This window comes from Pleurodeles waltl, chromosome 3_1 (assembly GCF_031143425.1).
Source record: "Pleurodeles waltl isolate 20211129_DDA chromosome 3_1, aPleWal1.hap1.20221129, whole genome shotgun sequence".
Taxonomy (NCBI): Eukaryota; Metazoa; Chordata; class Amphibia; order Caudata; family Salamandridae; genus Pleurodeles; species Pleurodeles waltl.
In genome coordinates this window covers 834,745,677-834,773,306 of record NC_090440.1, presented here as the reverse complement: position 1 = coordinate 834,773,306, position 27,630 = coordinate 834,745,677, and the positions used below count along the sequence as shown (strand labels likewise).

Sequence of the window (27,630 nt, the reverse complement as noted above, 5' to 3'; positions counted from 1 at the left end):
AGACACCATAACCACCTTGGACCTACTCTGTTGAGTATGAGCTTTCTGTCAAGGTAACCATCAGGTATCCCATAGTAAAATTACAAATATGTAAAATATGGCAGTTGTCAAACAAGATAAAATCCTTCCCAAGAGTTATTTTATAAGGATAAATATAGTGCTAAATTTCCATCCCCACGATTTGTTGGGGTGGATCACCAAACCCATGCCTACTACGGTAATCTATGAAATTCCATTTAACAATCATGCTTTAGCATTACATAGTACCAATCCACACTTAAAAATGTACTGCCTTTGACATATACTTTTCACAAAAAGTAAATCATGTGTACCGGCTTTGTCATAACTTTTCATAATAAATAGGTCAAACCTATGAAGTATGATATAACTATTCACAATGAACCAATAGGGCATATAGGAGGTTATTACGAGTCTGGCGGTCATTTGACCCCGGCTGTCTGGAGATAGTGGAAGTCCTAATCTGCCAGCTCAGCGCTGCCCTGGGGATTACGACCCCTTCTCTGCCAGCGGTTTCATGGCAGTATGACTGCCATGAAAATGCTGGGGGAGAACGGATGCAGGGGGCCCCCCTGGCCAGCACCATCGCAATGTTCAAAAGCAGTGAACTTTGCAAGGGTGCTGGTGCACCCTGCTCACTACAGCATTGCCGCTAGCTCGATTACAAGCCAGAGACAATGCTGCAGCTTGTTTCCTGCTAGGCCAGAGGGCTGAAACTCAGGTTTCCGCCCTCTGACCTAGTGGGAAACTATTAATGGGGCCAGCGTGGAGGTAGCCTGTGTGGCGGCAACTTCCCCATCGGAATTTCAGCGGACGGTAAAAACCGTCCATCTAACTCATAATGACCCCGATAGTCTTCAACAGTAGCTTAACACCACCATAGTACGACGTGTCGGAATATACTGACACCCATCATTCATACACTTATGTAATTACACTTATATACAGAATTGCAGTTGGCAAAATATTATACAACCTCTTGCCAAAGGGGTTCCTAATGATTATCGAAGGGAAAATCTTCTACCTCCAAGGTTTTTCAGCAGGGTAACCAGCACCACAGCCCTTACCTACTAGCACCAAAACCCTTACCTACTGCAGTGAGCTGTAGGATTTCATGTAACCAAACAGCTTATAACAGTGTTGTAAAAATCCAGCACTAAAGGCTAATTGGCCTATTGACGTTCACAAATGCTTTTCACAGTAAAAAATGCCAGGCCTACTGCCCTTGTTATAATGTTTCACAATAAAAGAATAAGACCTCTTATGTTGCACATAACTCTTTTCAGTGAACCAGTCAGCACTATACTTTATCACTTGTCTGCCACCATAACCAACTCAGGCTTACTATACTGAGCATAAGCATTCCCACAAGGGAACCATAAGGCATAGTCATAAAATTACAAGTGTATACAAACCTACAATTGGCAAAACAAAATTATTTCTCCTAAGAGAGCCTAATAAAGATTATCATGATCACAGTGCAACTCTTCTATCTCCACAGTTTGTGGATCCTGGTAATAGAAGGTAGCCAAAACCAAAATCCACACCTACTATGGTAACCTGTGAGTCCATGTAAAAACATAAGATCTCTGCACACTTAAATAGAGAGAAGTAATAATCCAATATTAAATGCCTATTAAATCAATGTTTGCTTTTCACGGTATGTCAGGCCTATTTCCTTTACTGTAACTTTTCTGAATAAACAGATCAAGCCTATAGACTTGATCATTGAGGTGCCATGATAACTAACACTGCTGCTGTACAGACTATAAGCTTTTCCACAAGGCAAGAAGTGCAATCCAAAAACTCTTTTTTCATGTGCACAACGTCTGTCCTAACCATTGATGCCCTGAAAGAACCAACATGTGGGCAAAGCCTTAGTCTTTCTCTCAATAGTACTTCTGAAAACCCTTTTCGTTTTGATCACATAAGCTTTAGCAACAGCTGCTTTGTCAAGGAGGACCTTAAAAGTAACCAAGTACAGAGGTAAAACTTTGCACCAGGGTATGATGTTACCCCACCAACAAAGTGACCTCTGTGGCTTCAGTTTCCATGTTTTGTCCCTTTTAGAAACAAAATTGAAGGCTTCTGAGTATGCCGCCTTGCTGATGGAGGATTTTGATGTCCATAAAAACAACATTCTCTTTTCTAGGTGTCTTTTTTATTTAAAACTATATAAATCAGTACCTCCCATTACCTTTGTTCAACTATTTTCTTTATTTTCTTATTAAACGTTTCCATATTCTTCTTTTTACTAAATTTCATTAGGAATTTTATTGCTTTGTTTCTTGAGTTTAATATTGTTTGGTGGCACCTTCTGCTATGTGCAATTGCTACTAAGGGTCAAGTCCACGTTCCCTCATTCTAAATGTGTTTTGGCCTAGCAGGATACTAGACTACTAATTCCGTGAGACACTTTTCCCATATGAATAATCCTGAATCTGGCACCCTTCATTAAGCAATACATTAATTAAGCAATCACATAGGCAAGATTGCAGTTTAAACTGCCTTTTGTGGTAGATTGTTCTTCGCAAGTACTGCTAACATCAGATCAAATCCAGTCTATGGCTAATACGACTATAGCATTTCTTTGCTTCCATTTTAATATTCTGAAAAGTTGAGAAATTGATTTAAACTCGAGGATCCACAGTCATATATTCCACTGGATTTTCAAGTAACTCAAACCCTAGTATTGCCTTCTTCATAAGAGTTCTAAAACTATTTAAAAACATTGTAAAACAATGCTTTCCCTAACGATCCAAGCGCAGACAGAAAGACTGGGGAATCGTAGTCAAATTGATCATTCCTGCTACGATTCCTGTTGTGCTGACTGGCTGCTCTTCGGTCTGATACCACCTAAAAGCTGCCAATGTCGAGCTGCATGGTGTGTACCTAAACCAGAAGAGAAGATGCAGGTTTCAGTCACATCAGCAGATGACACAGCTTCCGGAGAGCATTCTGGTGCATGGGAGCAGGCAGTGACAGAACAGTGCTACTCTTGTCACTGTGCGGTGACTGTGCTTTCTCACCGCCAGTCCTGTCACCCGCATCAGCTATGAATATAAGGAGCGATCTTGCTGCACATTTGCTTGCACCTTTTTTACATTTGAGTGTAGGTACTTGAATATTATAACTATTTGCACGATTTAAAGATGACCTTTGTGAGTTCAAAACATTTTTTTTTCTTTCATGTCTCGACTGATACCTTTCTTGCACGTGCCTCTACATTTAAATCATTGCAGAAGAAAAATGGAAATTTCACAAAAAGCGTCAGAGGAAGAAGACAGGTATCAGATGGAAATAAACAAGTAAGTGAACAAATCATGCTTGTATATTTATATTATCTTTTAAATTGTGAATAGAGTGAACGCATTCGGCAAATTAGCAGGCATTTTCATCAATGGAAAAAACCCACAGATCTTTCAATTTCTGAAGAATTAGCAAATTACCAAAATCATTAATTGGAAAAAAAAAGGTCCTAGTGGATGATTTCCAAATAGATGGGAAAAGTGTGATTTAGCTATCACATTTCCGAGTAGTGTGATAATGATCACACCCTGTGGTTTTCCCCTCACAGACTTCGTCAGCAAAATATCTGCAAAAATAATTGGGGGACTTGTTAGATCTGAAATATTTAGTGAACCCAGCCTAAGGCCCATCCTAGGGTGTTGCTATTTACCAGGTGGAATAATACCACTCCTCCACTGCATCACTCTGAATCGGGAAATCATAGAAGACTTTGTGTCCATGAAGGCTTTAAAAAAGTAATAGGAACCCCATCTCTCGGAAATCTCCATTTTGTTTTGGGTACACTGTTAAACAAGCATTTGCAATGCAATAGGTCTTGCATTTGCGATAGTTAAAGCCATTGGCGTTGTAAATGCCTAATTGGACTCTTTTTGCCACATAAATTGGTTTAACCCTGCCTCATAATTTGGTTCCTTCCTGCCACATGATTCCAGTGGCCCTGCATATAACTAAAGCACTTCCATTTATTTACTTTCTTCCTCTATCTGCAGCAAAACATGAAAATGTTGCCATTTAGCATCCTCATTTAAATCTTCCTTGCTAATTACAATAGAATACCACTTTCATCACCCCACCATCAGAGTTGCTGTCTGGCTAACACAGTTCCCAAAAAAAGACACAAGACAGGCATGGAGGAGTAATAAGAGAAATAAACTAGACGGGTCACCCAAACATAGTAAGAGGGTTCAAACAGTGATAGTGTAATAAGGATGTTACGTTGGCGTGAATCATGGTCATAACTGCAATAAGGAGAGATTAATAAAACAAATGCAATCATCATGCAAACCCAATTTAAACCTTCATCAGACATAAACTTTTGGTAGTAGACTGAAGCGCTGAAAACAGTGCCTAGAGGGCACCACAACAAAAATAGAATTTGGAAGAAACATTGGGCCAGATGTAGCAACAATAGGATTTGCGACTCGGAAATTGCGACTCCGAGCGACTCGCAATTTCCGAGTCGCAAAACCTAATGCAGAAAGGTGTCTCAGACACCTTCTGCGAGTCGCTATGGGGTCGCAAAGATCCACCTCATTAATATTAATGAGGTGGGTCGCAAATTGCGGCCCCATAGCGACTATGGGCACTCACTGACATGGAGGCCTGCTGTAGTCAGCAGACCTCCATGTCCGTGACTGCTTGTTAATAAAGCAGTTTTTTTTTTCAAGTGTAGCCCGTTTTCCTTAAAGGAAAAAGAGCTGCCCTTAAAAAAAAAATCTGAAACCTTTTGTTTCGGTATTTTTTCAGGGCAGGTAGTGGTCCCTGGGACCACTACCTGCCCTGAAAAAATATTTTGGGGTCCATTCACAAAGGGGAAGGGGTCCCATGGGGACCCCTTCCAATTTGCGAGTGGGTTACCATCCACTTCAAGTGGATGGTAACTGCGACTCCATTTGCGACCGCGGAATTTCATACCACTGCGAGTCGCAAATAGGAAGCGAACACCCCTTCCTATTTGCGAGTCGGAAATGCATTTTGCGAGTCGGTCCCGACTCGCAAAATGCATTTCTGCATAGGAAACAACGGTTTGCGACTCGCAAACGGCAATTTTTGCCATTTGCAAGGCGCAAACTGGTTCCTACATCTGGCCCATGGTTATGTAACCATGCAGTTAACCCCCAGAGGGATAACCTCATGAAAACAGAAGTAATGCAGTGCAACCATATATTTAGCCCCCAGAGGGCGTAGTGCGTTACACTCTGTGTTATAAATGCTAGTGTAAAGTTGCAGACAAAGTATTCGAGGAGCGAGCATGCAAACACACAGTAGTCCAACTGCCCAGTGAAGGCAAAACAGTACTTTAGTAGCACTATGAAGTCACAGCAGTCTTCGAGCAGCACATGTGAATGTGTAAATTTACTTGTGTAATACTCTAGCAGTCTGTTTGAAAGAAGGCACAATAGTTGTCCAAAATCATCCAATGAGAAGGCACATATGTATTAGAGCAGCACAAGCAAAGGCACAACAATAATAATGCAGCCCATATGAAGGTGCAACAAAACTCTAGTAGTGCTTGTCAGTGCCCAGCAGGGTATTGCAGGCCTTGTCAGGACAAATCAGTATTCTAGCAGCCCATGTAACATGACAACACCACTCTTGCAGCACAAGTAAAGTTACAACACTACTTTAGCAGCCCATGTAATGTCACTACACTACTCTAGCAGCTCATGTGAGGTCACCACACTACTCTAGCAACACATGCCTGGCCACAACACTACTCAAGTATGCTAAAGTATGTACATAACATTACTCTAGTAGCCTATGTATGTACACCACATTGCTCTAGCAGGCCGTGTATATGAAGGCATAGGAGATTAAATTAACCAAGGAGAGGAATTTACCTCTAGCCACTTGGGCTTTAATTTGCCTCCCTGTCTTTCATTCCAGGAGACTGTGATAGACTCCAAAGGCGCCTAATTCATTTTGCAAGCTGCAATAAGTGGTTTGCCTTGACACTTCTGTATTTATTTTAGTTAATCTTGTCAGACTTCCAAAGCTAAGCCTACTAGTAGGATGCCTAAAAACAGATTGTTCATTCTCACAGCCTTTAAACAACTCAGGTCTGCATCACAGTGCTTCAATAAACACTCATTATGAGGACTGAAATACCTCACTGATATGTATTTCCAGAAATAATAACACCAGTTCCACGATATAAGTTGGCTTAAATTCTTAAATATGGTGAATGCCATTGGTGTTGCGCCACAGCACGTGCTGGGGCTGCCCTTCTGACTGGCTGTAAATTAAGGCCATATGTGTGTGGCAGGTAGCACTGGCTGCACATCCTTGAAATGTCCTGCTCGCCTGCATGGATGCTCCAAAGGACCTCACGAAAGAAGTGATATTGAACCCGAAGCTCCCATACAATAATGTATATTGCTCACCTGCACACTTTAATTTAAAAAAAAACGAGCCTAAAGATAAGGTGTTTGTTTCCTGTGTTTACTGAGGTCCGTGTAACAGGCACACACGCTGCCTGTCTGTTCTCATGTCGGGAAATATGACTGTAATGGTGGAGATTTACACTGGCAGTCTGGGCAGCCTTTCCAGTACTCTGCCTTTGCAGCACAAAGGGGAGAGACAAAAGAAACAAACAAGCATGACGTGTGATGCCCATCTTAAATTGGGGGAATATACATTAAATATTATAACAGTAGCAATTTACTCTATGCATCAGCAACGCGTAAGACGATCAATGTAAACATAGTTGGGGTCACGATTGTCTTTGTGCTGCAGGGGGCGGAAACAGGCACCCTTATAAAACAGCCTCTGACATTTCACCTTGGCCTTTGAATGGGCGATCTTGCCCATGTAACCAGAGAAGAACATGATTTACAGCCCTGTTTACAGAAATGGACTAGAGCCACTGAAAATATCCAGCACTCTGGTCAAATGCTCCTAGTCTAATAAAAATGTAGTCCCTAAGCACATGCTACAGTGGCACAAGTGGAAGGGTACAAGAACTGGGGCCATGCTGCAGGGGAGTGTATAACTGAGGGAAAGGTGGGACAAAGAGGAAGGATTGACCACTAGCAAGCAAGGATCTTTTAAGGACACTGAAACAAACCAATGAAAAAGCAGGGAGTCCACAAAGAAGCATATACTAAAATATATACAAGAGGTTTCAAATGCTAAACCTAATAAATAACCAACTGATAGATGACAGACTGAATAGTCAAAAGGGCAAAACACTACTATAAATAAACACTGAGAAAATATCATACTAACGATTGGCTACTGTGAATGAAGTCAGACATGGCCTCGCTTCTCATAGCCGGCTTGTCATAGTAAAAAACAAAATACAGAGATCTCACATAGAAAAGAAACATGGGGCCCGAGAACAAAGCTGTGAGGCAATTTTGGATGAATATTTGCAAATGCCAGCCACTGCAAAAGCAGCAGTGTATTGACTGGCCAATGGAAAAACAAGACCATTTAGTCTGAACACGTAGTGCAAGCACTACATTTGTTCACCAGTCAGTGGATATGGATGTCATTATGGGGTTGGTTGGAAGGTGCAAAGATTTGTACAAAATTATCCACTGAAGAATGTGTTCAGACTTGTCTTAAGCTGGATTCAATGCCTACTCTGTTTACTAAAGAATCTGTGGAAATGCTAGCCACAGGAGTTACAAAGGGATTACTAATTATAGGATTAGTTGTATCTAACCCTGGATAACAATATTTAGGGACTACAAATCAATTGTAAATCTGGCCTATCCTCCCACTGTGCTAAACTAGCTCCAGCCATTTATTTAAGATTAATTCATCTTTGAAAATGTAAGCCTTAGCATGTGAACAGCATCACATTGGTTGCAATGAGGAATGATGCACTGAAGTGGCAGATGAGGGAGGAGTAGCCTTCCTTGTGGTGTTAGACCTGTCTTCTCCTTACTGAGTCTTGGGCTCTGCTTTCCTGGTAGACACCTGGCTTTAATGCTTTGGATCTGTGAGTTAACCCTGTAGTGGTGTCCCTCCGTGGAGCCGTGATCTAGGAACCATATTTTAGGTTATGTTACTTCGTTTAAAATATGTCCTGATACACATCCCCTTTGAATAACACACGGTGGCTATGAGACTCTACATAAGTGTGAAACTGGCAGATGTCAAAACATTATTTATTAGAGTATAGTTCACGGTTTGGGATTCAAACGTGCTCTTTCCCCTGCCTACAGTTGGATGAGCACAACATTGAAAGACAGATCAATGGTTTGAAACTGCAGGCCTGTCCTTCAATGCACAGTGCCCAGCACTTCTTTAAGCAGTAGGTACTCCCTACAGCAATGGTGCTGGAACAATTTACAGAGTGGGAGTGCTGGCCGATAATGTCACCTCACTAAAAGCATAGGGAATGTGTGAAAGCCTGTCAATGAAAATCCGGTGAATGCTTCCAGAAGAAAAACATCTGGATTGCCACTTTATAGTTCATTCTCTAAACTGCAGCACCATCTGAACCCCTCATTCCAGTACCACTGCCCTAAAGGTGAGTGTATTTTGCCACTGTATCCACCTTCTGTGATGCCTGAATGATCAGTGAGAACCCTGTTCCCACTTACAATCTTGCTTAATTTGTAAATAAAGAAGTGCCAGGGCCCTAGGTATTGCTCAGGAGGCAGATGCAGATTGCATTACTGTCACATGCCATTATCAATATTTCGTACTAAACATAACACTCCTATAAACGTGACAGTTTGGACAAGCCAAGGCCACCCTAGGCAGTCAGAACGGCCTGGGTACTCTTGAATGATTTTTTAAATGTACAATTAATTGTTAAATGTTTTGTGCTTCCTCAAAAATAGACAGACATCGCCACCATGTGGTAGACAGACATAAGTAAGTGCTGGTGTTAACAATTACGTGTCAGTGCCGAGCACGGACAAACACCAGCACAAACTAAGTAGTGACTCACAAGCATCATCCTTGGAGGGACTGAAATAACTATGGTCCACTTCCTATGTGGTTCAGTAACCCCCCTACCAAAGCACCTGTTTGATCCTGCATTCATGCCTGCATCTGTCATAAGGCAGACTAACATGGCTGAACACATTCCCTAATGTGCATCAAACAATGCCTACATGCAAATGAGGAAATGTATTCTTGAATTGAGCAGGTGCAAACTGTGCCCCCCCCCGGGTCATCTGAATTACAGAGGGAATCACATAAATTCCATGCCCCAGTAGTAGAAAGGGTGGGTGTAAATGCTCATTAGGCGTCCAGTAATTTGGCTGCTGGCCTACAAGATAGATAGCCTGTCGGCTGTGTGAAACACCATGACTTATCTGTTTATTCAAGTAGGAATACTTCCTTCACACTGTGAAGCAGTCAAGTGAAGAAACCGATCTCTTTCAAGATCTTATTTTTAACAGTCAAATGTGTTCACGGTCAGGCACCAGGGTATATTGGAAATTATCTTCATCGTTATGTGCCCAGATGTGCCTTATGTTTAGCAATATTGCCCAACAATAGCTCTTGAATGACAGTTGAAGTGGGAAGGAGACTGTTTCTATTTCATTTGATGTGTGCCTTGGATTAAACTGTCACAGGGAACCCATATGAGCTCAATGGCGTCACCCAACCAACTCCAGAATGTGGAGGGGGCTCTTAGTCTCCCACATCTCACATACATGTTACACCCCTGAATGAGCTGCATTGTTCCAGTTAGGAAGGCCATGAAAACAGCTCTTTCAGGAGCCGATTTATGGTCAGTTCGTCCATTTGTCATCCAACCGCAACCGGTCCCCCCACCCCACCACCACCTTAGGTTCCCCACCACCAACCCCCCGAGTGCATATCCATCGCTTGTGCTTAGTTTCTGCCCCTAAGGACAGGCTATTTCACTATGTCTTCCTATTAGATGACCCAAATTGAAGGACGCACATAGTCCTGTGCACAGATCGCCTCTGATGCTGACGCATCAAAAAGAGCTCTGGTGTTCTGCGGTGACACTGACGAGCCTTTTCTTTCCCATGCAGTGGAAGACGTGCTATTTATTGGCCATGACATATTAGGGTCAAACTCCTTATCTTTTTGTACCAAATGCAACATGCTTTGTTTTGTAATAATCTTGCTGACATTCGTGGTGTTGTTCTCAGCTAAGCATGCAAATGAACAATAGAAAGAACAATTGTAATAATTGTTAATGAATCTGTGCACATGCTCTCTTCTGAATGTGTATCGAGGAAGGAACGTCCTTAAGTTATTTTTAATAGGAGAAAATCAATGTCCGTGCTTAATTGACAATGCAAAAAGTACTGTCACTTATATTATTTTCAGATTTGCATTATCCCTGTCAAAAGGAGGAAATATTAGATTGCCGTTCCATGCAAGAAAGTAGAAATGGCATGACTTTCTTCCGATACATTGATTCAGCGCCTAAAAACTTTAATTTGAGAATGGACCAGCATACGTTGATTTGAATATCATGGAAATATTTATCTGCGTGGAGCAAAAAGCAGAAAAATGCATGTGCATTCGCAATTTTCCCATGTGAAAGTGTATGTGCGTATATTTTGGACTGGGTGGTAGGAATTCTCGACTGGGTGGTTGGAATTCTCAAATATTTCTCGTGATTATGCAGAGAAAGGTGCCAGTGGCACAGGTTTTCAAAGCAGTGCTTAATTTGTAAATGAAAAGTTGCCGGTGCCCAAAGTCCTCCTCTTTACCACGCGGCTGCTGCAATTAAATGTGCGAACACGGAATACTGAGGCGGCGTTATCCTGAAGCCATCTCTGGCCTCTTCAATCCATTTAAAACCACTCCCTCCCCCTTCAGGTCACTCTCGCAGCTTTCTACTTTCTCCCATTGTGACGCTTTTTCGTTTTTCTCTTTCTCCGTCTTTCCCAAATGTGTCTTTTGCTCGTAGCAAATGCTTGAGGCAGAAGACTAAGCTCCGGCCCTCAAAAATAAGTGCCGGTGCTCAGCACCGGAAACAACATGCACAAATTAAGCACTGTTTAAAGGAATAACTTGGAAACAGTTTGAGAATTCAAAAAGAACACATACTAGAAAGGAAACATGCGGATATGCTTTCTTATGAACTAGGAACCATAACTAACACAACTCGCGACTTTAAAAGGAGGATCTGCCATATGGAAGATGTTATTCTTGCATGCTCATTGTGACCCTTGTTTGGGAGGACCCAGATCAGAGCAAATAAAATATTTTGCAAAGGCATAGACTACATAATAATAATTATATTGTTTACAGAATATGTCGCAAGCACTCTTATATTCACACTAAACCGCATACCCTGTATGATTCTTCTAGTGCTGATTCTTGTTTTTATTTGACGGAAATCCACATATACTTTCATGTTATGGTTGAGTTGGTGTTTCTTATAGCTACCTACTGTCTTAGTAAGGTAACAAGAGGTACCCTACATAAACTGAGGAAGAGCCAGCAAGGAAATTCAGATAATTCTGCACTGTTATATTCACGAGACAACAACATATGCCAAAAGATGATAGTAATTTACCCCTACACCACCTTCAAGATAGGTGATTGGTGAACCAACTAGTTTCAGACATTTCTACCAACAGTTGCTACATTAGGTTTTCACGGCCGGTGAACTCTTAGGGGTTTATAATATGCAAGAGGGGGGACATTTATTTTTGCATAGCAACAATTTTTCAAGATGAATAGTTTAGAGTACTTGTTTCGTAGAGTGGCCTGTTTATTGTAACTTACGTCTATGTTCACTGGTATAGCAGTATTGTAGAATTGCAGCTTTGAAGTTGTCAATATGGATGTTCTGAGCTTGGTCCCACAAAGAGGAAAATGCTTCATCATTGATTGCATGTTCATTCACAAGCTAACCCTTAGCCAGTCAGTAATTTGCATGTTGAAGCAATAGCCAGCAAATGGTGCAGACATTTGGGGCCAGATGTACAACTGTATTTAGCAGTGGCAAACGGAGAATTGGGCCATTTCTGATTGCTGAAAAGGGTTGTAGCATGTATCAACCATAGTTTGCAAGTCAGTAACCTGTTACCGACTCGCAAAATAGGATTTGCGAGTTGCTATTAGAAAGCGAGTCACAGGGAGATGTGCAATTGTTTTGTGACCAGGAATTCAGTCGTAAATCCCAGTTTCCACAAATTTCAAATTGGTGGTAACCCATTTGCAAACAGGAAGGGGTCCCTTTATGAATGGGGGCGCCAACATTTTTCCACAGCAAGCAGTAGTCCTGCGGACTACCGGAAACCTTTAATTTTTTTTCGTAATGCATCCCCTTTTCCTTTAAGGAAAAGAGGCTGCATTTAAAAAAATGCTTTATTTAAAAAGCAGTCACAGCCATGGTGATCTGCTGACCCCAGCAGGCCGCAATCCCTGTGAGTGTAGGCAATTCCCAAATGGGTCGCAAATTGCAACCTGCCTCATGAATATTAATGAGGCAGGTCCCTTGCGGCCCATTTGCAAATCGTAAACAGTGTCTGAGACACTGTTGAATATCAGCTTTTGCAACTCACAAATTGGGAGTCACTAAAAATTGCAATTTACGAGTCGCAAAAGCTGACGGACGTACATCTGGCTCTTGGTCTCTGGATTTTAGTCTGCATTTGGTTTTCATATGAAATGTTGGTTGCTTTAAAATCCAAGTTCAATATATTTAACCCTGAACTTTAAGTATATGACTAAACAATATGATGACTGTATTTTGGGTAGTTTATTCAAGAGATCAATAGGTAGACAACTTGATTATATACACTATACATCCATTTGCTGACTGATGTATAGAATGACTCACTCACATGAAATCAGTCTGTCTCACTCTTCTTTGTGAACAGTTGCACATACTTGTTTTTAACTTTTAGGATTAACACAGAAGAAGAAAAGTACAAAAAACAATGGGAAGAAGATTGGGGACAGAAAGAGCCACCTAAAAGTTCAAAAACTGTATCTGCAGATGTACATCAACCTCCTCCATCTAAGCATAAAAGTAAGTACTAAATTTAGAGCGGTGGAGGGAGCTGAAACTTATAATGTATTCTCCCTAAAAGGTGTTATCATTTAATTAGTATAGTTTCTTCAAGTCCTAATCTCTGGCATCTTTGCAAAAGAAGTCTTTAAGCGTCCATTATATAAATCTAAACCCATCACTTGGTACTCTAATTTACTGATGTGTCATCTTTATTCGAGTAACAAGAACGAAATATTTTCAGACAAATTTCGCTCATTTTCCACGTAGTTATAAGTTAGATTCTATACCCTCCATCACTCCTATATCACCAATTAAAGGTATCTAAGTGCATTTCCATATATTTGTAATCATGAGCGTCAAGAGATAAATAGAAAAGAACAGAGAACATGAAGCAATTTTAAATTCATCGACCCAGTGGCAATTTCAGGAAAAGTAAGTGTTCATAACTTATCAGATCAACTCATTTGGGTTTTCGATGTACCTTTTATCTGTTTAAAGCCCATGTTTGCTTTTGGACATCTGATTTTTAACTTTTTTGTGGAATGGTATTTTTAAATGGGGTCTCACTCGCAGTAACACTCCTTGTAAGTTGTTTTTCTGACATGATAAGTGAAAACGAACCTCTTACACAACTTGCTACATGATATTAATGCCACCTTGGCTGTACCAGAGAAAAATCACTGAAATCCTACATCATGATCCTTTGTCAATATGTTTGTAGAATCAGATACCATAGGTTTAAAGTATAATGGAGTATGGATGTACAACACAGCTCATTGTAACACTTCCTTCTTGCAATGTGCTCTGCCGCTCAACTGAGACCTTATCCATGCTGTTAAAGAAATCAAATAACTAAATGAATACATGAATTAATACATTAATATATGTGTGAAGTGTTATCAGAATCAGTTTGTCATCTGTACACATGTAGCACAGTGACACATGGGACCCAGTTTAAACAGTCTGTGACCTAACTCACAGGCCTGGTATAGCCTTATAAGATCTTGCATTGTGTACTTTATGCCTAAATTGTGCTAAATTGTAATTTCTGATTGCCAAATGGGACAAGGACCAGACCTGGTTGCTTGTAGGCAGTTACCTAGGTCTGAACCTATAACAAAGGTCAGTTTTACCCAAGGTAAATTCTTTCATACACTTATGTATGATACATGTTTTTCTGAGTCTTCCACTACTGAAATGTGTGTTTGGGCTGCCCAAATAGTTAAAAATCTTTTCTATGTTCACCACCTTGACAGAACTCTTGAGAGCAGTAGGCCAGTTTCAGATGACATTAGATTAACCTCCTGGAGGGAGGGAATACAGCTGTGGATTTCAGGGGTGGTTAACAATGGCTTCATGTTAATTAGGATAGGCAATGGTTCAAGCCTGAACAATAGGGAGAAGGAATACATCTGTCTCCAGTGCTCATCTGGAGGCCCCTGTGGAGTTTTGGGATATAATCAATCAATCAATCAATCAATCAGAGAACTTGTACAGCGCTCTACTCACCCATGAGGGTCTCAAGGCGCTTGGGGGGGCTGCTACTGGTCGAACAGCCAGGTCTTGAGAAGTCTCCTGAAGGTAAGGAGGTCCTTGGTCTGACACAGTTGGGTAGGAGGAGTGTTCCACGTCTTGGTGGCGAGGTGCGAGAATGATCTGCCTCTGGTGGTTGTTCTGCAGATGGGTGGGACGGTGGCGAGCGCAAGGTCGGCGGAGCGAAGCTGTCGGGTTGGGGTGTAGAAGGAGAGCCGTCTTTTGAGGTATTCTGGTCTGGTGTTGTGCAGTTCCTTGTGAGCGTGGGTGAGGAGTTTGAAGGTGATTCTCTTGTTGATGGGGAGCCAATGTAGGTCTCTCAGGTGGGCTGTGATGCAGTGGCGGGGGATGTTCAGGATGAGGTGTGAAGAGGCGTTCTCGATGCGTTGCAGTCTTTTCTGGAGGTTGGCCGTGGTTCCTGGGTAGAGGGCATTGCCGTAGTCCAGTTTGCTGCTTACAAGGGCTTGGATGACTGTTCTTCTAGTTTCAGTGGGGATCCATTTGTAGATCTTCTGAAGCATGTGGAGGGTGTTGAAGCAGGAGGAGGAGATGGCGTTGACTTGCTGGGTCATAGATGGTGAGGAGTCCAGGATAAATCTCAGATTGCATGCGTGGTCGGTGAGTGTCGGTGCGGTTCCCAGTGTGCCAGGCCACCAGTAGTCGACCTATGCGGAGTGGGTGTAGTCGAAGATGAGGACCTCAGTCTTGTCGGAATTCAGTTTAAGGCAGCTGTTCTTCATCTATTTGGCAATGGCCTTCATTCCTTTGTTGAGGTTGCTCTTGGCGGTGTCCTTGGTGAGGGAGATGATCAGCTGGATGTCATCAGCGTATGAGATGATGTTCAGTTTGTGAGATCGGGCGATGTCAGCAAGTGGAGCCATGTAGATGTTGAAGAGGGTTGGGCTGAGGGACGAACCCTGGGGTACGTTGCAGATGATTTTGGTGGCTTCAGAGCAGACTGGAGGGAGGTGGGCTCTCTGAGTTCTGCCATTGAGAAAGGAGGTGATCCAGTCCAGGGCTCTGTCGTGGATTCCTGCGTTGCTGAGGCGTGTGCGTAGGGTGTGGTGACAGACGCTGTTGAACGCAGCTGAGAGGTCCAGGAGGATGAGGGCCGCAGTTTCGCCGTTGTCCAGTATGGTTCTGATGTTGTCGGTGGCAGCGATGAGGGCAGTTTCGGTGTTGTAGTTGCTGCAGAATCCGGATTGGGATGGGTCCAGAGTGCTGATCTCCTCGAGGAAACAGGTCAGTTGTTTGTTGACAATTTTCTCTATGACTTTTGCTGGGAAGGGGAGCAGGGAGATGAGCCAAACGTTCTTGAGGTCCTTTGGGTCTGCTTTAGGTTTCTTGAGGAGGTCATTGATCTTGGTGTGTTTCCAGCTCTCCAGGAAGGTGGTGGACTCGAAGGAACTGTTGATGATCTTCCGGAGTTGGGGTGCGATGATGGAGCTTGTTTTGTTGAAGATGTGGTGAGGGCAGGGATTGGATGGTGAGCCAGAGTGGATGGTGTTCATGGTTTAGATCGTGTTGATGTCATTGATGTGGGTCCAGCAGAGCAGGAGGTTGGTGGGTGGTGTGTCTGTGGTGTCGGTGGTTGATGGGGCAGTCTGAGTGCTGAAGCTTTCATGGATGTCTGCGATCCTGCTGTGGAAGAAGGTGGCTAGGGAGTCGCATAGGTCTTGTGATGGCGGGATGTCATTAATGTTGGAGCCGGAGTTGGAGAGTTCCTTCACGATGTTGAAGAGCTCCTTCTGGCTGTGCGCACTGTTGTTGATGTGTTCTTTGAAGGCGGTTCTCTTGGTGATTCCAGTGAGTTGGTGGTGTCTGCGGATTGCGTTTTTGAAGGTTGTGTGGTTGTCCAGTGTCTGATCTTGGCGCCACTCTTTTCGAGTCTTCGGCATGTTTGCTTAGATTCTTGGAGGCCGGCGGTGAACCAGAAGGCCTTTCTGTCGGTGCGTCTGTTGGAAGGATTTTTGATCGGGCGAGGGTGTTGGCACAGTCATCGATCGATTGCCTGAGGTTGCGGGCAGCTGTGGCAGTGTCAGTGATGTCGATAGGTGGGTTCCCGGAGAGGGTAGTGATTAGTTGGCCTTCGGTGACCTTGTTCCATCTGTGGTGGGGAATCTGTTGCGGGTGATGGTGTGTTGTGGGTTTCCCAAAGGAGAAGTGGATGCAGCGGTGGTCGGTCCAGTGGAGGTCAGTGGTGTGGCTGAAGGAGACATGTATGCTGGCGGAGAAAATGGAGCCGAGTGTGTGTCCTGCGGAGTGGGTGGGTGTCATGCCGAGCTGTTTGAGGCCAGGTTTGGATAGGTTGTTGAGCAGGGTGGTAGAGTTGTTATCGTTGGTGTTCTCGAGGTGGAAGTTCCAGTCCCCAAGGAGTATGTAGTCTGTGGATGCGAGAGCGTGCATGCTGATGATGTTGGTGATGGAGTCGCTGAACTGCTGTCGGGGACCGAGGGGGTCTATAAACGAGGGTCCCTCAGAGAGTGGTGTTTGGGTCGGTGTGGATCTGGAAGTGCAGGCGTTCGGAGGTGCTGAGGATGTCTTCAGTGCTGGTCGTGATCCTGAGGGTGTTTTTGTGGACGATGGCGATACCTCCTCCTGGTTTGTTGGAGCGGTCCCTGTGGGTGATATTGTAGCCGTCTGGGATGGCTATGGTGATGTCTGGTGCTGAGGGGTTCATCCAGGTCTCGTCAGAAAGGCGATGTCTGGGGAAGCTGAGTCGAGTAGATTCCAAAGTTCGACGGCGTGTTTGTGGACGGAACTGGTGTTGAGTAGGATGCATCTGAGATTGGTGGGTGGGTCATTGGCGTGGAGGCTGGTGAAGGTGCAGTTCCGGCAGGAGAAGAGACTGCGGGTGAGCTGCGGGGTGGCTTGATGGCAGGCAGGTGAGCGATAGTGTTGAGGGCGTGGAGGGTGGTGGCGTCGTAACGAAGACAGGTGTAGCGGCAGTGGGAGGGGTGAGAGCCAGGGGTTCCAGCGCTGGGCGCGGTACAGGCGTGGACGGACGCAGACGAGCTTGCCTTTGGTGCGCCTTTGGCACGGCCGTGCATCGGCCACCATTAAGTAGGGAGTGGAGAGGAGAGGACAGCTGGGAGGCGGGAGCAGGGTGAAAACCGCGTGAAAAAAGGGGGCGGGCCATGGAGGCAGCAGTGGCGGGAGTGCAGCACGAGAGAGAGGAGGGGGCGGGCTGCAGGGGCAGCAGCGGCGGGGAAGAGAGAGAGGCGGGAGAGCGAGAGTGAGAGAGACAGAAGTAAGCAAAAGTCAAAAAGAGCACAGAGGAGAGCGAAAGGCAAAGCGCAGAAGCAAAGCAAAAATCAAACAGCACAGAGGAGAGCGAACAGCAAAAAGGGGCACAGCGGAGCTGACACAGAAGAGAGAGCACCCAGATAGAGAAGCAGGGAAAAGGAGGAGGAGAGATGCAGCCTAGTAGGAAAGCAGAGGTCTCCCACTAGACACCAGGGATGAGGCACAGGCAGAAGCCTGCAGGTGGAGGAGTGCCTCAAACTCCTGACAGGGGTCAGGAGTTCAGATGAACGAGGGTTCTACTTAGCAGGTGGAGCTACGGGAGGCAGAGCAGTTCACTGACCAGATCAATGGTATCGCTTGACCTACCACGCAGCGGGCGCTATTAAGTAGGGAGGGGGGGAGGAGAGGACAGCTGGGAGGCGGGAGCGAGGGAGAAAATGTCATGAAAAAAGGAGGTGGGCCTCGGGGACAGCAGCAGCGGGAGTGGAGCGCAAGAGAGGGGGGGTAGGGCAGCAGCAGCGGGGGAGAGAGAGGTGGGAGAGTGAGCGTGAGGGAGAGAGTGGAGGGAAAAGTGCAGAAGTAAGCAAAAGTCAAAAAGAGCACAGAGGAGAGCGAACGGAAAAGCGCAGAAGTAAAGAAAAAGTCAAAAAGAGCACAGAGGAGAGTGAAAGGCAAAGCGCAGAAGTAAAGCAAAAGTCAAAAAGAGCACAGAGGAGAGCGAATGGCAAAAGGGGCACATGGGGGCATACACCGAAGAGAGAGCACACAGAGAGAGAAGCAAGGAAAAGGAGGAGAGAGGCAGCCTAGTAGGAAAGCAGAGCTCTCCCACTAGACACCAGGGATGAGGCGCAGGCAGAAGCCTGCTGGTAGAGGAGGGCCTTGAACTCCTGACAGAGGTCAGGAGTTCAGAGGAATGAGGCCTCTGCTTAGCAGGTGGAGCTACGGGAGGCAGAGCAGTTCACTGACCAAGTCAGTGGTATTGCTCCCAGAAGAGGAAGATTTTTGTGGGTGGAGACAAGCACAGAAGTTACATTATGTTTTGCCATCTGGAATCCTTCCCAGCATTCAGTACAGAACAAGCAGTAGTTTACTCCCATTAGTGTCAGAGGTTGTTGCATTACATGGCAATATTAGGTTGGTTGGGGTTGTCCACCAATAACAGAATTTTCCATTTGTCCTTGTAAAATCCTGTGAAGGTGAGCTGAAAAGGTGCCTTGAAAGTAGGGATGGCCCAGCTGATGACCTTGCCAGGAGACTTCGGGTGCACGCACTCATGACTTATGTTACTAGACTCTTTTTGACTCTCTCCAGACTCAGCTCCCTGATTGTTCTTGAGGCCTAGTTGGGCTTGGGCCTGTTGTAGTGTACTGAAGAAGGGGCCCCTGTGGAGTGAGATTAATCAGTAATTGAGTAACCCATTCCTTTGCTAAACTATATTTCTAGGGTCTCACTTGTAATTCGGTGGTTCCCTGAAGCAGAAGCCACTGTAGAACTTTGCTGTTGTGCACAGTCACAATGCAGGAAGCTTAAAGCTTGAGTGGATTGGGAGTACAGGCACTGAGTGGTCAGTATTTTTGTAGCTGTTCTGTGAAGCCTAAATTGCCCAAGTCAGAAGACAACCAGGTTTGAGCACAGCCCACTACAGTGAAGCTGCTGTTGCCAGGAGGGAAAAGACCTGGAGAAGACTCCTTCTCTTGAACACTGACACATCGATTACATCATGACAGTATGTCAGTATAGCTACTATATACATTATGAAGGCTCATATCATGATCTGAAATGTGGAACTCCAGTGTGGTTACGATTAATACTTGTAATGGGCTTGGGCAATACCCTTTTGTTCCTGGTTCAGTTGGGCCCTAGCCATCTTTTCTGGTGGCAGGAGGACATTGAAAGTAGGTGGAGTTTCTATTGAAATACAGGCGGTAGGAGGAATGAGGAACTCCCATAGGAATGGGGAAGGGAATTACAGATGCTTTCTCATTGTCTCACTTGTAATCCCTGATCCTCACTTCCCCATGCTACTCGATCTACTGAAGCCCTCCCCCAGGTCCAGAATTATGATTGATTACTGGGGGAACTTTGTAATATAGCACTAAGGCCTTCAATTCTACTATAACATGCTGTACATTATTCCGCCACAGCAGCAGAGCAGTTATTAGACCTGACATCATTGGTGTGATATTCCCCACACTTTTTAACCTCAGTCCTCCTGTTTTGCTGAATTCGCTATTGTTGGCTTTAGGACCCTGCACACTTTACCAATCTAACTAGTGCTAAAGTGCTTGTGCTCTCTCATTCAAATATGGTAAAATTGGCAAACTCCTAATAGGCACATTGAATTTACTTGTAAGTCCTTAGTAAATAGTACTATCAGTGACTGTAAGTTAAATGCTTCTAGTGGACCTGCAGTGCTCATTGTGCCACCTACTAAAGTAGCCTTTTAGAACATTTCCCAAGACTGCCAATACAGCCTGTAGTGCAGGTAAAACTTTAATTTTGACCTGGCAAAATTTACCTTCTGTCATACGTAAAATTTCCTTTTTAATGCTTATAAGCCCTAAATTAGGCCCTTAAGGCTCATAGGGCAGGGTGCATTGTATTTAAAAAGTAGAATGTGTGCTTAGGTTTTACATGTCCTGGCAGTGAAAAACTCCTAAATTCATTGTTCACTGTTGCAAGACCAATGTCTCCAATTGACTACTACTGGGTAACCTTAAATGTATTAATTGATAAGTTTAGTTTGGGAGCAGGTAGACATATACCAGTTACACTAAATGAATTGTAATTGTAAGTCCTTTTTAATGGTGCAGTTGGATTTTAAGTCACAATTCTGAAAATGCCACTTTATGAAAGTTGGTATTTTCTTGTCCTAACCATTTGTGCCTTCTGCCAGTGTCCTGGGCCTTGTGACTAAGCATGGCTCTGCTGTTGGGGTATGTGTATTGCATCCAGACAGTGACACAAAGAGGGCTTAGGTGTGGATAGAATCTGCCATCCTGGCAGGATGAATAAGAAGAGCTGTACCCACTCCCAGCCCGTTGTGACCGTCAACGTGAAGGTACAGTAATGACTTTCTGCGATGCCTGACCAACACTTCACATTACCGCAACAGCAGCCCAGCCTGCTCTTCACGCTACAGCGATGACCATACGCAATACTTTACTTGCTCGTCCCAGTCTCCTTCACATGGCTTTGTGCTCAGGATTCAAAAGGTGCTTCTTCAGCAGAACAAACTTAGTCCCGCAATGAGACCTGCACTCCAACTCAGCCTAAACGTTTCACTTTCCCCCTGTCTAGTGGTACTAGATGACCAAGAGTAGTGTTTTGTGCTTTTAGGCTCTACATTCATTACAAAATTTGAAATGTAATCTCTCCAGTTCTATTGATTGGATTTTGTCATTCAGGTTTCCTTTAATTTATTAAAATGTACTTTATGCTTCTATATTGGTTTGGGATGTTTCTTGTGTTAGATGTTCACTTGAATACTATTTGAGTGCTGCATAAATACTTTGACTATTGTCTCTAGGTTAAGCATGGCTGCTTTTGTGCCAAGCAACCCGAGGGTTAAGCAGAGGATAACTTAGTGACATTTATGGTTTACCCTGACAAGAATTTTAGCTGTTGCTGCTCCCCTCCACCAATAACTCAGTTTCTTACGGTATATTTCTATAAAAGAGACTCATATATATTTTAGGAACGCTGAAACAAATCAACATATCTTAAAGGCTATACACCCAAAAGAAAGAAACAGAAGAATGTTTGTGTTCTGAATAAGAGGGAGAAAGCTGAATTCTCCTTGGAGCCTTGAGTCAAAAATAAAACACAAAGGCTAAATGTATTTTGTGCTAAAAAAATATAAAATACAAGGACTGTTGATTTCTATTGGTTTCCTTTAGTTGAATACATGTTTTGTATGTAACTAGGTAGCAATTTGTAAACTTTAAAAAATAAGAAAGTCATAAATTATTATGTTTTCAATAAATATTGATAAATAAATCTGAAAAAATGAGCCATTGGTGATACGTAATATGAAAGTACTGGTATCAAAAATGTTATAAAATTGAAAGTAATACATGTTGCAAGTAAAAGTAGGTGGGGTTTGTGATAAAAGTTTAGTTAACATTCTTCTAAATTATGATTTTGAAATTCAGCTCAGAAGAGAGCTTTTCACATTAATACATTTAAAATTGTGACATATTGACAAAGCCAATAGCAAATTGTCTTTTTACACTTCCTGGATGGCTGCCATGATATGATGCAACCAGAAACCATCTTGGCAGTATGCAAATTATACTGCTATGATAGTCACCATACTGCGTGATGTGGTGGTTACATTGGAAGTGTAAAAAATTACATTCCAAAATGGCCAAACATTATATTCTATACTTTCTGTGTAATCGCCATGGTGCACCTACAGTCAATGTGACAGCCACCTTGAAAGTTTAGAAAATAAACTTCCAAGTTGGCCTGCCCCTGCTAACGGCCTTGAAATTGCCTGTATAATTTTAAGAGCATCTGGTATTGTCATAGCAGTAGCAGTAATCTGACAGCATTGGCAATGCAACACTGATTGACTTTACTACTGCTTTTTGTTATCTCCATCAACATACAATACCATGTCACACTTTCGGATGTGGTAATAATCTCTCCTCAATGAATGTGGTGGGCATGAGAGGTTATTTTACCATTATACAATGGCCTAATGGCATGTTGGAAATTGGGTTACTGGTTGAGGGGGCGAAACACTAATTAAGCAGCAGCCATAATTTCTGTCAGGGTGAAGTCACAAGCAAACCACTCATTAACCTGTACTTAACCCTCTGGTAGCTTAGCATAAAGCAGACAGGCTTAACTTGGAGGCAATTTGTCAAATATTTATGCAGCACTTTAAACAGTAATAAAGTGAAAACTTAATTCAAGTATAATCCCACATATAGGAAAATGTAATAGATTATTTGACACCAAAATGACAAAAATTCAATCAAAAGAATCAAAGATATGCAATTTCAAAGATTTTAGGTAAGTATGGCACCTAAAAGCACAAAACTCCACTCCGTGTTATCTGGCCGTGGGTGACTGAGTGGAAGTCACAAGTTCAGGCCTGCCGCATTGGAGTGTGGGCCGGACACAGGGACCAGAAAGAGTTACATTCAAAGTCTAGCGCACATAGTCCAGTTTGCAGTGGAAGGGTCCGTTAGGAGCAGAGAGAGCATCGCAAATGGTTGATGATATAGCGCAAAGTGGAGGGACGTCGCTGTAGCGTGAAGATCATGTCAGGCACCATAGACAGTCTTTGCTGGAGCTTTACATTGGCAGTCGCTGCAGGTTTTCAATACTGTACTGAAAAGTGCGGATCTCACATTTGCGGGAGTAGCTGTCAGTCGCTGTTGTGCGAAGAGTCAGTTTTACCAGAGGTTCGCATTGGCTGACAGCCTGGGTGGCAAGATCTCGGCATGAATGTGCCTGTTCGCATTTGTGAACAGCCTAAAACTTCAGTTTTTCTCTTTTTCTTGAGGTGAGAGGCTAACTGATGCCACAACAGGGATCCAGGACCTGAGTTGCACCTCTTGGGGATCAAGAACTCACTACATCGGAGGCTAGCAGGGCTCAGGCAGGTCTAGTGGGAGGACCAGTTGCAGGTCCAGGCATCAGGTCAGCTGGACAGTTGCAGGGAGCCTCTAGAGCTTGTTATGTCCCTGTAGCTCAGAACAGGAAATCAGTCAGCTAAACCTTGAAGTTCTTTCAAACTGTGATGAAGGGTGCTGGTCCAGTTTTCTTTCTCAGCAAGCTGGACAACAGGCAGCTGAACAGCAGAGTAGCAGGGCAGCAGACTGGCAGTCCTTCTGACAGCGAAGCAGCACAGCAGTCCTTCTTCTGTAGTATCCACAGATCCAGGAGTGTACTGAAGAGTTAGATATAAGGATCCTCTATTTATACCTGGTGCCTTCTTTGAAGTAGGAGAGGTTTCTAGAGAATTCCCTTTGAAGTCCTTGAAGTTTCCTACCTCCCCTGTCCTGCCTGAAAACTGGCTACATGAACAATGCAGTGGTGACAAGCCATTTGCATGAAGGCAGAGTACACCCTATTCAGTTGCAAGTGAAAATGTGCCCAGCTCCGCACCCTCATCCTGCCAGTTGGCGACCCACCCAAGCACACATAATCCCTTTATTGTGTGGCTCTTTGAGAGGAATAAACAAAGTCCAACTGCCAACTACACCAAGTCATGTGAACCAAGAACAGGCTCCTGGTACCAAATAGTTAAGGCAGGAAAATGCCAACTTTCTAAAACTGCCATTTTCAAAATTGTATCTTAAAATTTGACTTTACCATTAAAGAAAGATTTAATTACAATTTCTCAGACACCAAACATGAAATATTGACCTGTTCCCAATCAAAAATCAGCACTTATTATATGTATTAGGGAAACCCAATGTTCTTCTATGGGAGAGGTAGGCCACACAGTAGCAAAAATAATTTCATTTTTTTCACTAAAAGGACATGTCCAACATTTTAATTGCAATGCCCCCTACCCTGTGGGCCTATCTTAAGTGTGAACTATATGCAATAGAAGCGGGAGTTAAAGCTTGGCAAGAGGTTTATATTGTTTATTTTAAACTGTATGCAGGCTGCAATGGCAGGCCTGAGAGATGGTTAAAGGGCTACTTAAGTGGGTGGCACAATCAGTGCTTCAGACCCCCTAGTAGCATTTAATTCACAGGCCCTGGATACATGAAGTACTGCTTTACTAGAGACTTGCAAATAAATTAAATATGCCTTCTATGTAGATGATACACAGTTGATGCTCTCGTGTCAGGAAAAGGAGTTAGGACATTGATGATTGTTTGAGAGATGATGGTGCCTGGATGAGTGTTGTTAGAAATGGGGTTTCTGGTTGGCTAGGGTATGCACCTCAGCCAGGCAGAACCTACCCACTCTAGTCAGGGCAAGGGAGTTACACGTCCAAGATAACCCCTGCTCACCCCCTTGGTAGCTTGGCACGAGCAGTCAGGCCTATCCCAGAGGCAATGTGTAAAGCGTTTGCACAACACACACAACATGTGACGCAAAATGTACACCACAAAGTAAACACAACACTGAGCTATGTAAAAATAAACTGTATTGCACAAAACATAATTAGACCAACATTACATGTAAGTAATACCCTGCTACCTTACCAGTTGTCAGAATGTTACACACGTTACTAATACTCTGCAAGAATACACAGTTGTCACATTAGAACTCGTAAGTACTCAGGATTCTGCAACACAAGCAGTAGTCAGGAATTACAGTAAGAATTCTATGCACTTGCAATGAATAACTCCCAAATACCCATAGAAGGAATATTAGAAAACATATCACAAGTCATAGAAACTACATATCGGCAAATCATGCCCATAAAAGGAACATTAGCACGTATATGTATTGGCAGGAAAAGCAGGTAAATCATATAGATTCCCCTAGGTCCATACTTGGCTCAGTGAGCCACTATATTCCTAAAAGTACCTGGTTTCCTAGTGTGGAGGCACTCCCTTTGCCTGGAAAAGGGAGTATGGGGGGCTCCCTGGCGCTTCTGTGCGCTCACAGGAGCCATGCGGTGCTCCTGGGGGAGAGGGGCGGTCAGCACCCTCTCCTCTTGATGAACGGGCCCCTCCGTGGGCTTGCGATCGTGGTGGGGACCTGCTTTGCCGTCCTCACACCCTGTCGTCGGGTGGGGGCCAGGCCCAACAAGCAGAGATGGGGGCAAGAGGAAGGGGCCTCCCTCGAGGTCTCCCTTCCCCGTTCTACACAAAATGCTGCCTGGTTTGAAGAAAGGAGCGCCCTGCTCCTGAGGCAGAGACTGGGGGAAGGGGGCGGGGGCGCTCTCCTCACCTTCCCCTGAGTCCTGCGTGAAAGGATCGGACCCCTCCTGGGGCCCAACTAGACACTCACCTGCACCCGATGTGGTGCGCAAGTGTTTTTTAAGAGCTTCCCGTGCTGCCCCGGTGATCTCTGCAAAATCGGAGGCGGCTGGTGCCCCGGGGGTGCTCCCAAGAGCAGACCGTGCCCTGGGGTGCCAATAGGCGCACGCTTGCCATGCTTGGCTTCCTATTGTGCCCCGGGGGCCCTGGAGAGAGCGCAATCCTCACGCTGAGTGTAAACTAGACTCCCGGGTTGCAGCGGTGATTTGGGGGCAATAAAAAGAGCACTTTTCAAAGTGCTACAACCCAATCCGCAGCCCGGGCTGCGGCGATGATTTTCTCCAGTCAGAAAAGCGCACTTCTGGAAAAGCACTCTTTGGTCACAAAGGAGCGCTTCCAAAGCGCTAGGCAGCAACAGCAGCACCCCTTGTGCTGGAAGAAATGTACAGAGGTCAGGGACCACAGCACCCTGCCTCTGGAGACAACTGATGAAGAAGGGGACGCAGGGCTGGAGAACCCAGCATCAGGTCAGCACAACAAGGGGGTGCAAGCAGTGGCAGTTCCTCCTGGTGACCAGGCAGGTCACAGGTCAGCACAGCAGCAGCAGTCCAAGGTGGACCTGGTGAGTCCTTTCAACAGCGTCCTGTCCAGCTTCACGTAAGGTTCCCGGAGTCTCAAGAATGTCCAAAAGACTTATACTAGGTTTACAGTGTGTTTTACAATGGCCAGGGGAGGGGGTTCCAACCAGTTACAACTGGTTCTGGCAGTGCCATTTCTCTCCTCCAGCACAGGCTCCAAACATCAGTGGGGGGTAAACGACCCTATTGTGTGAGGCCAGGGAACAGCCTTTACAAATGCAGATGTGCCCCGCCTCTCCCTTCTCTCAGCTCGAAGGCTTTACAATATGTAGATGCACCTCTGTGACACCTTCACCCTCCCTGGGTTCAGGCTGTCAGTTTGCCCAGACGTGGATTGGAGGCAAGCTACGAAACACCAAAGTCATAAGCACAGATAAATGTGCACTTTCTAGAAGTGGCATTTCGGTGATAGTAATAAAAAGTACACCTACACCACTAAGCATTTCTCACCACTGTCACAACTATACCAAACATGCCTACGCTACCCCTCATAAATCAGACAAGACCCATTACACATAAGGCAGGGCATTTCCAATGCAATCCTATGAGAAGGCAGCACTCACAGCAGTGAGACACCAAGTTAGGCTGTTTGTCACTACCAGGACAGGCCACGCAACCTGGCACATGTCCTGCCTTCTGCATACATGGCACCCTGCCCAAAGGGCTAGCTAGGGCGTACCTTAGGAGTGACTTACATGTAGTAAAAGGGGAGTTCTGGGCCTGGCAAGTAAATTTAGATGCCAAGTCCCTGTGGCAGGAAACTGCGCACACAGGATCTGCGCTAGCAGGCCTTAAATAGGTTTGACAGGCTACTTCAGTGGGTGGCGCAAGCAGCGCTGCAGGCCCACTAGTAGCATTTAATTTACAGGCCCTGGGTATAGAGATACCACTTTACAAGGGACTTATAGGTAAATTAAATATGCCAATCAGGTATAATCCAATCATACCGATTTTGTAAGGGAGAGCACATGCACTTTAGAACTGGTTAGCAGTGAAAAAGTGCTCAGAGTCAAAACGTCAGCCAACAAAGGTCAGAAAAACAGTGAGGCAAAAAGCAAAAAGTCTGGGGGATGACCCTGTAAAAGAACCACGTCCAACAAGTGTGAACTGCCTCAAATTAAAGTAGCTGAAACCAAGATTGATTATTTTTGGTACAAACCATCTTTTTAAGGCCTCCAACTTGTGGCCTTCCAAGCTACGGGTGTCCCCCTCACCAGTCTTGGTGGTACGTAATCTGGGGGTCAAATTTGATGCCAATTTAGCTTTCCAACCCTAGACAGAGCTGTGTCAGCCATCTGTTTTCTGACATTGAAATCGGTCAGGGAGATGATCCATTTGATCCCAT

General features: G+C 44.4%; 1 protein-coding gene across 2 annotated transcripts in view; it reads left to right on the top strand.

The window, feature by feature from the left end:
* USH1C (USH1 protein network component harmonin) overlaps nucleotides 1-27,630 on the top strand; it is a 605,394-nt gene that overhangs the window by 355,249 nt on the left and 222,515 nt on the right. For both annotated transcript variants that reach the window (XM_069223746.1, XM_069223747.1), the window contains exons 13-14: nucleotides 3,261-3,326; nucleotides 12,861-12,985. In XM_069223746.1, the coding sequence (XP_069079847.1) occupies nucleotides 3,261-3,326; nucleotides 12,861-12,985 (191 nt within the window). The remainder of the gene's footprint in view (nucleotides 1-3,260; nucleotides 3,327-12,860; nucleotides 12,986-27,630) is intronic.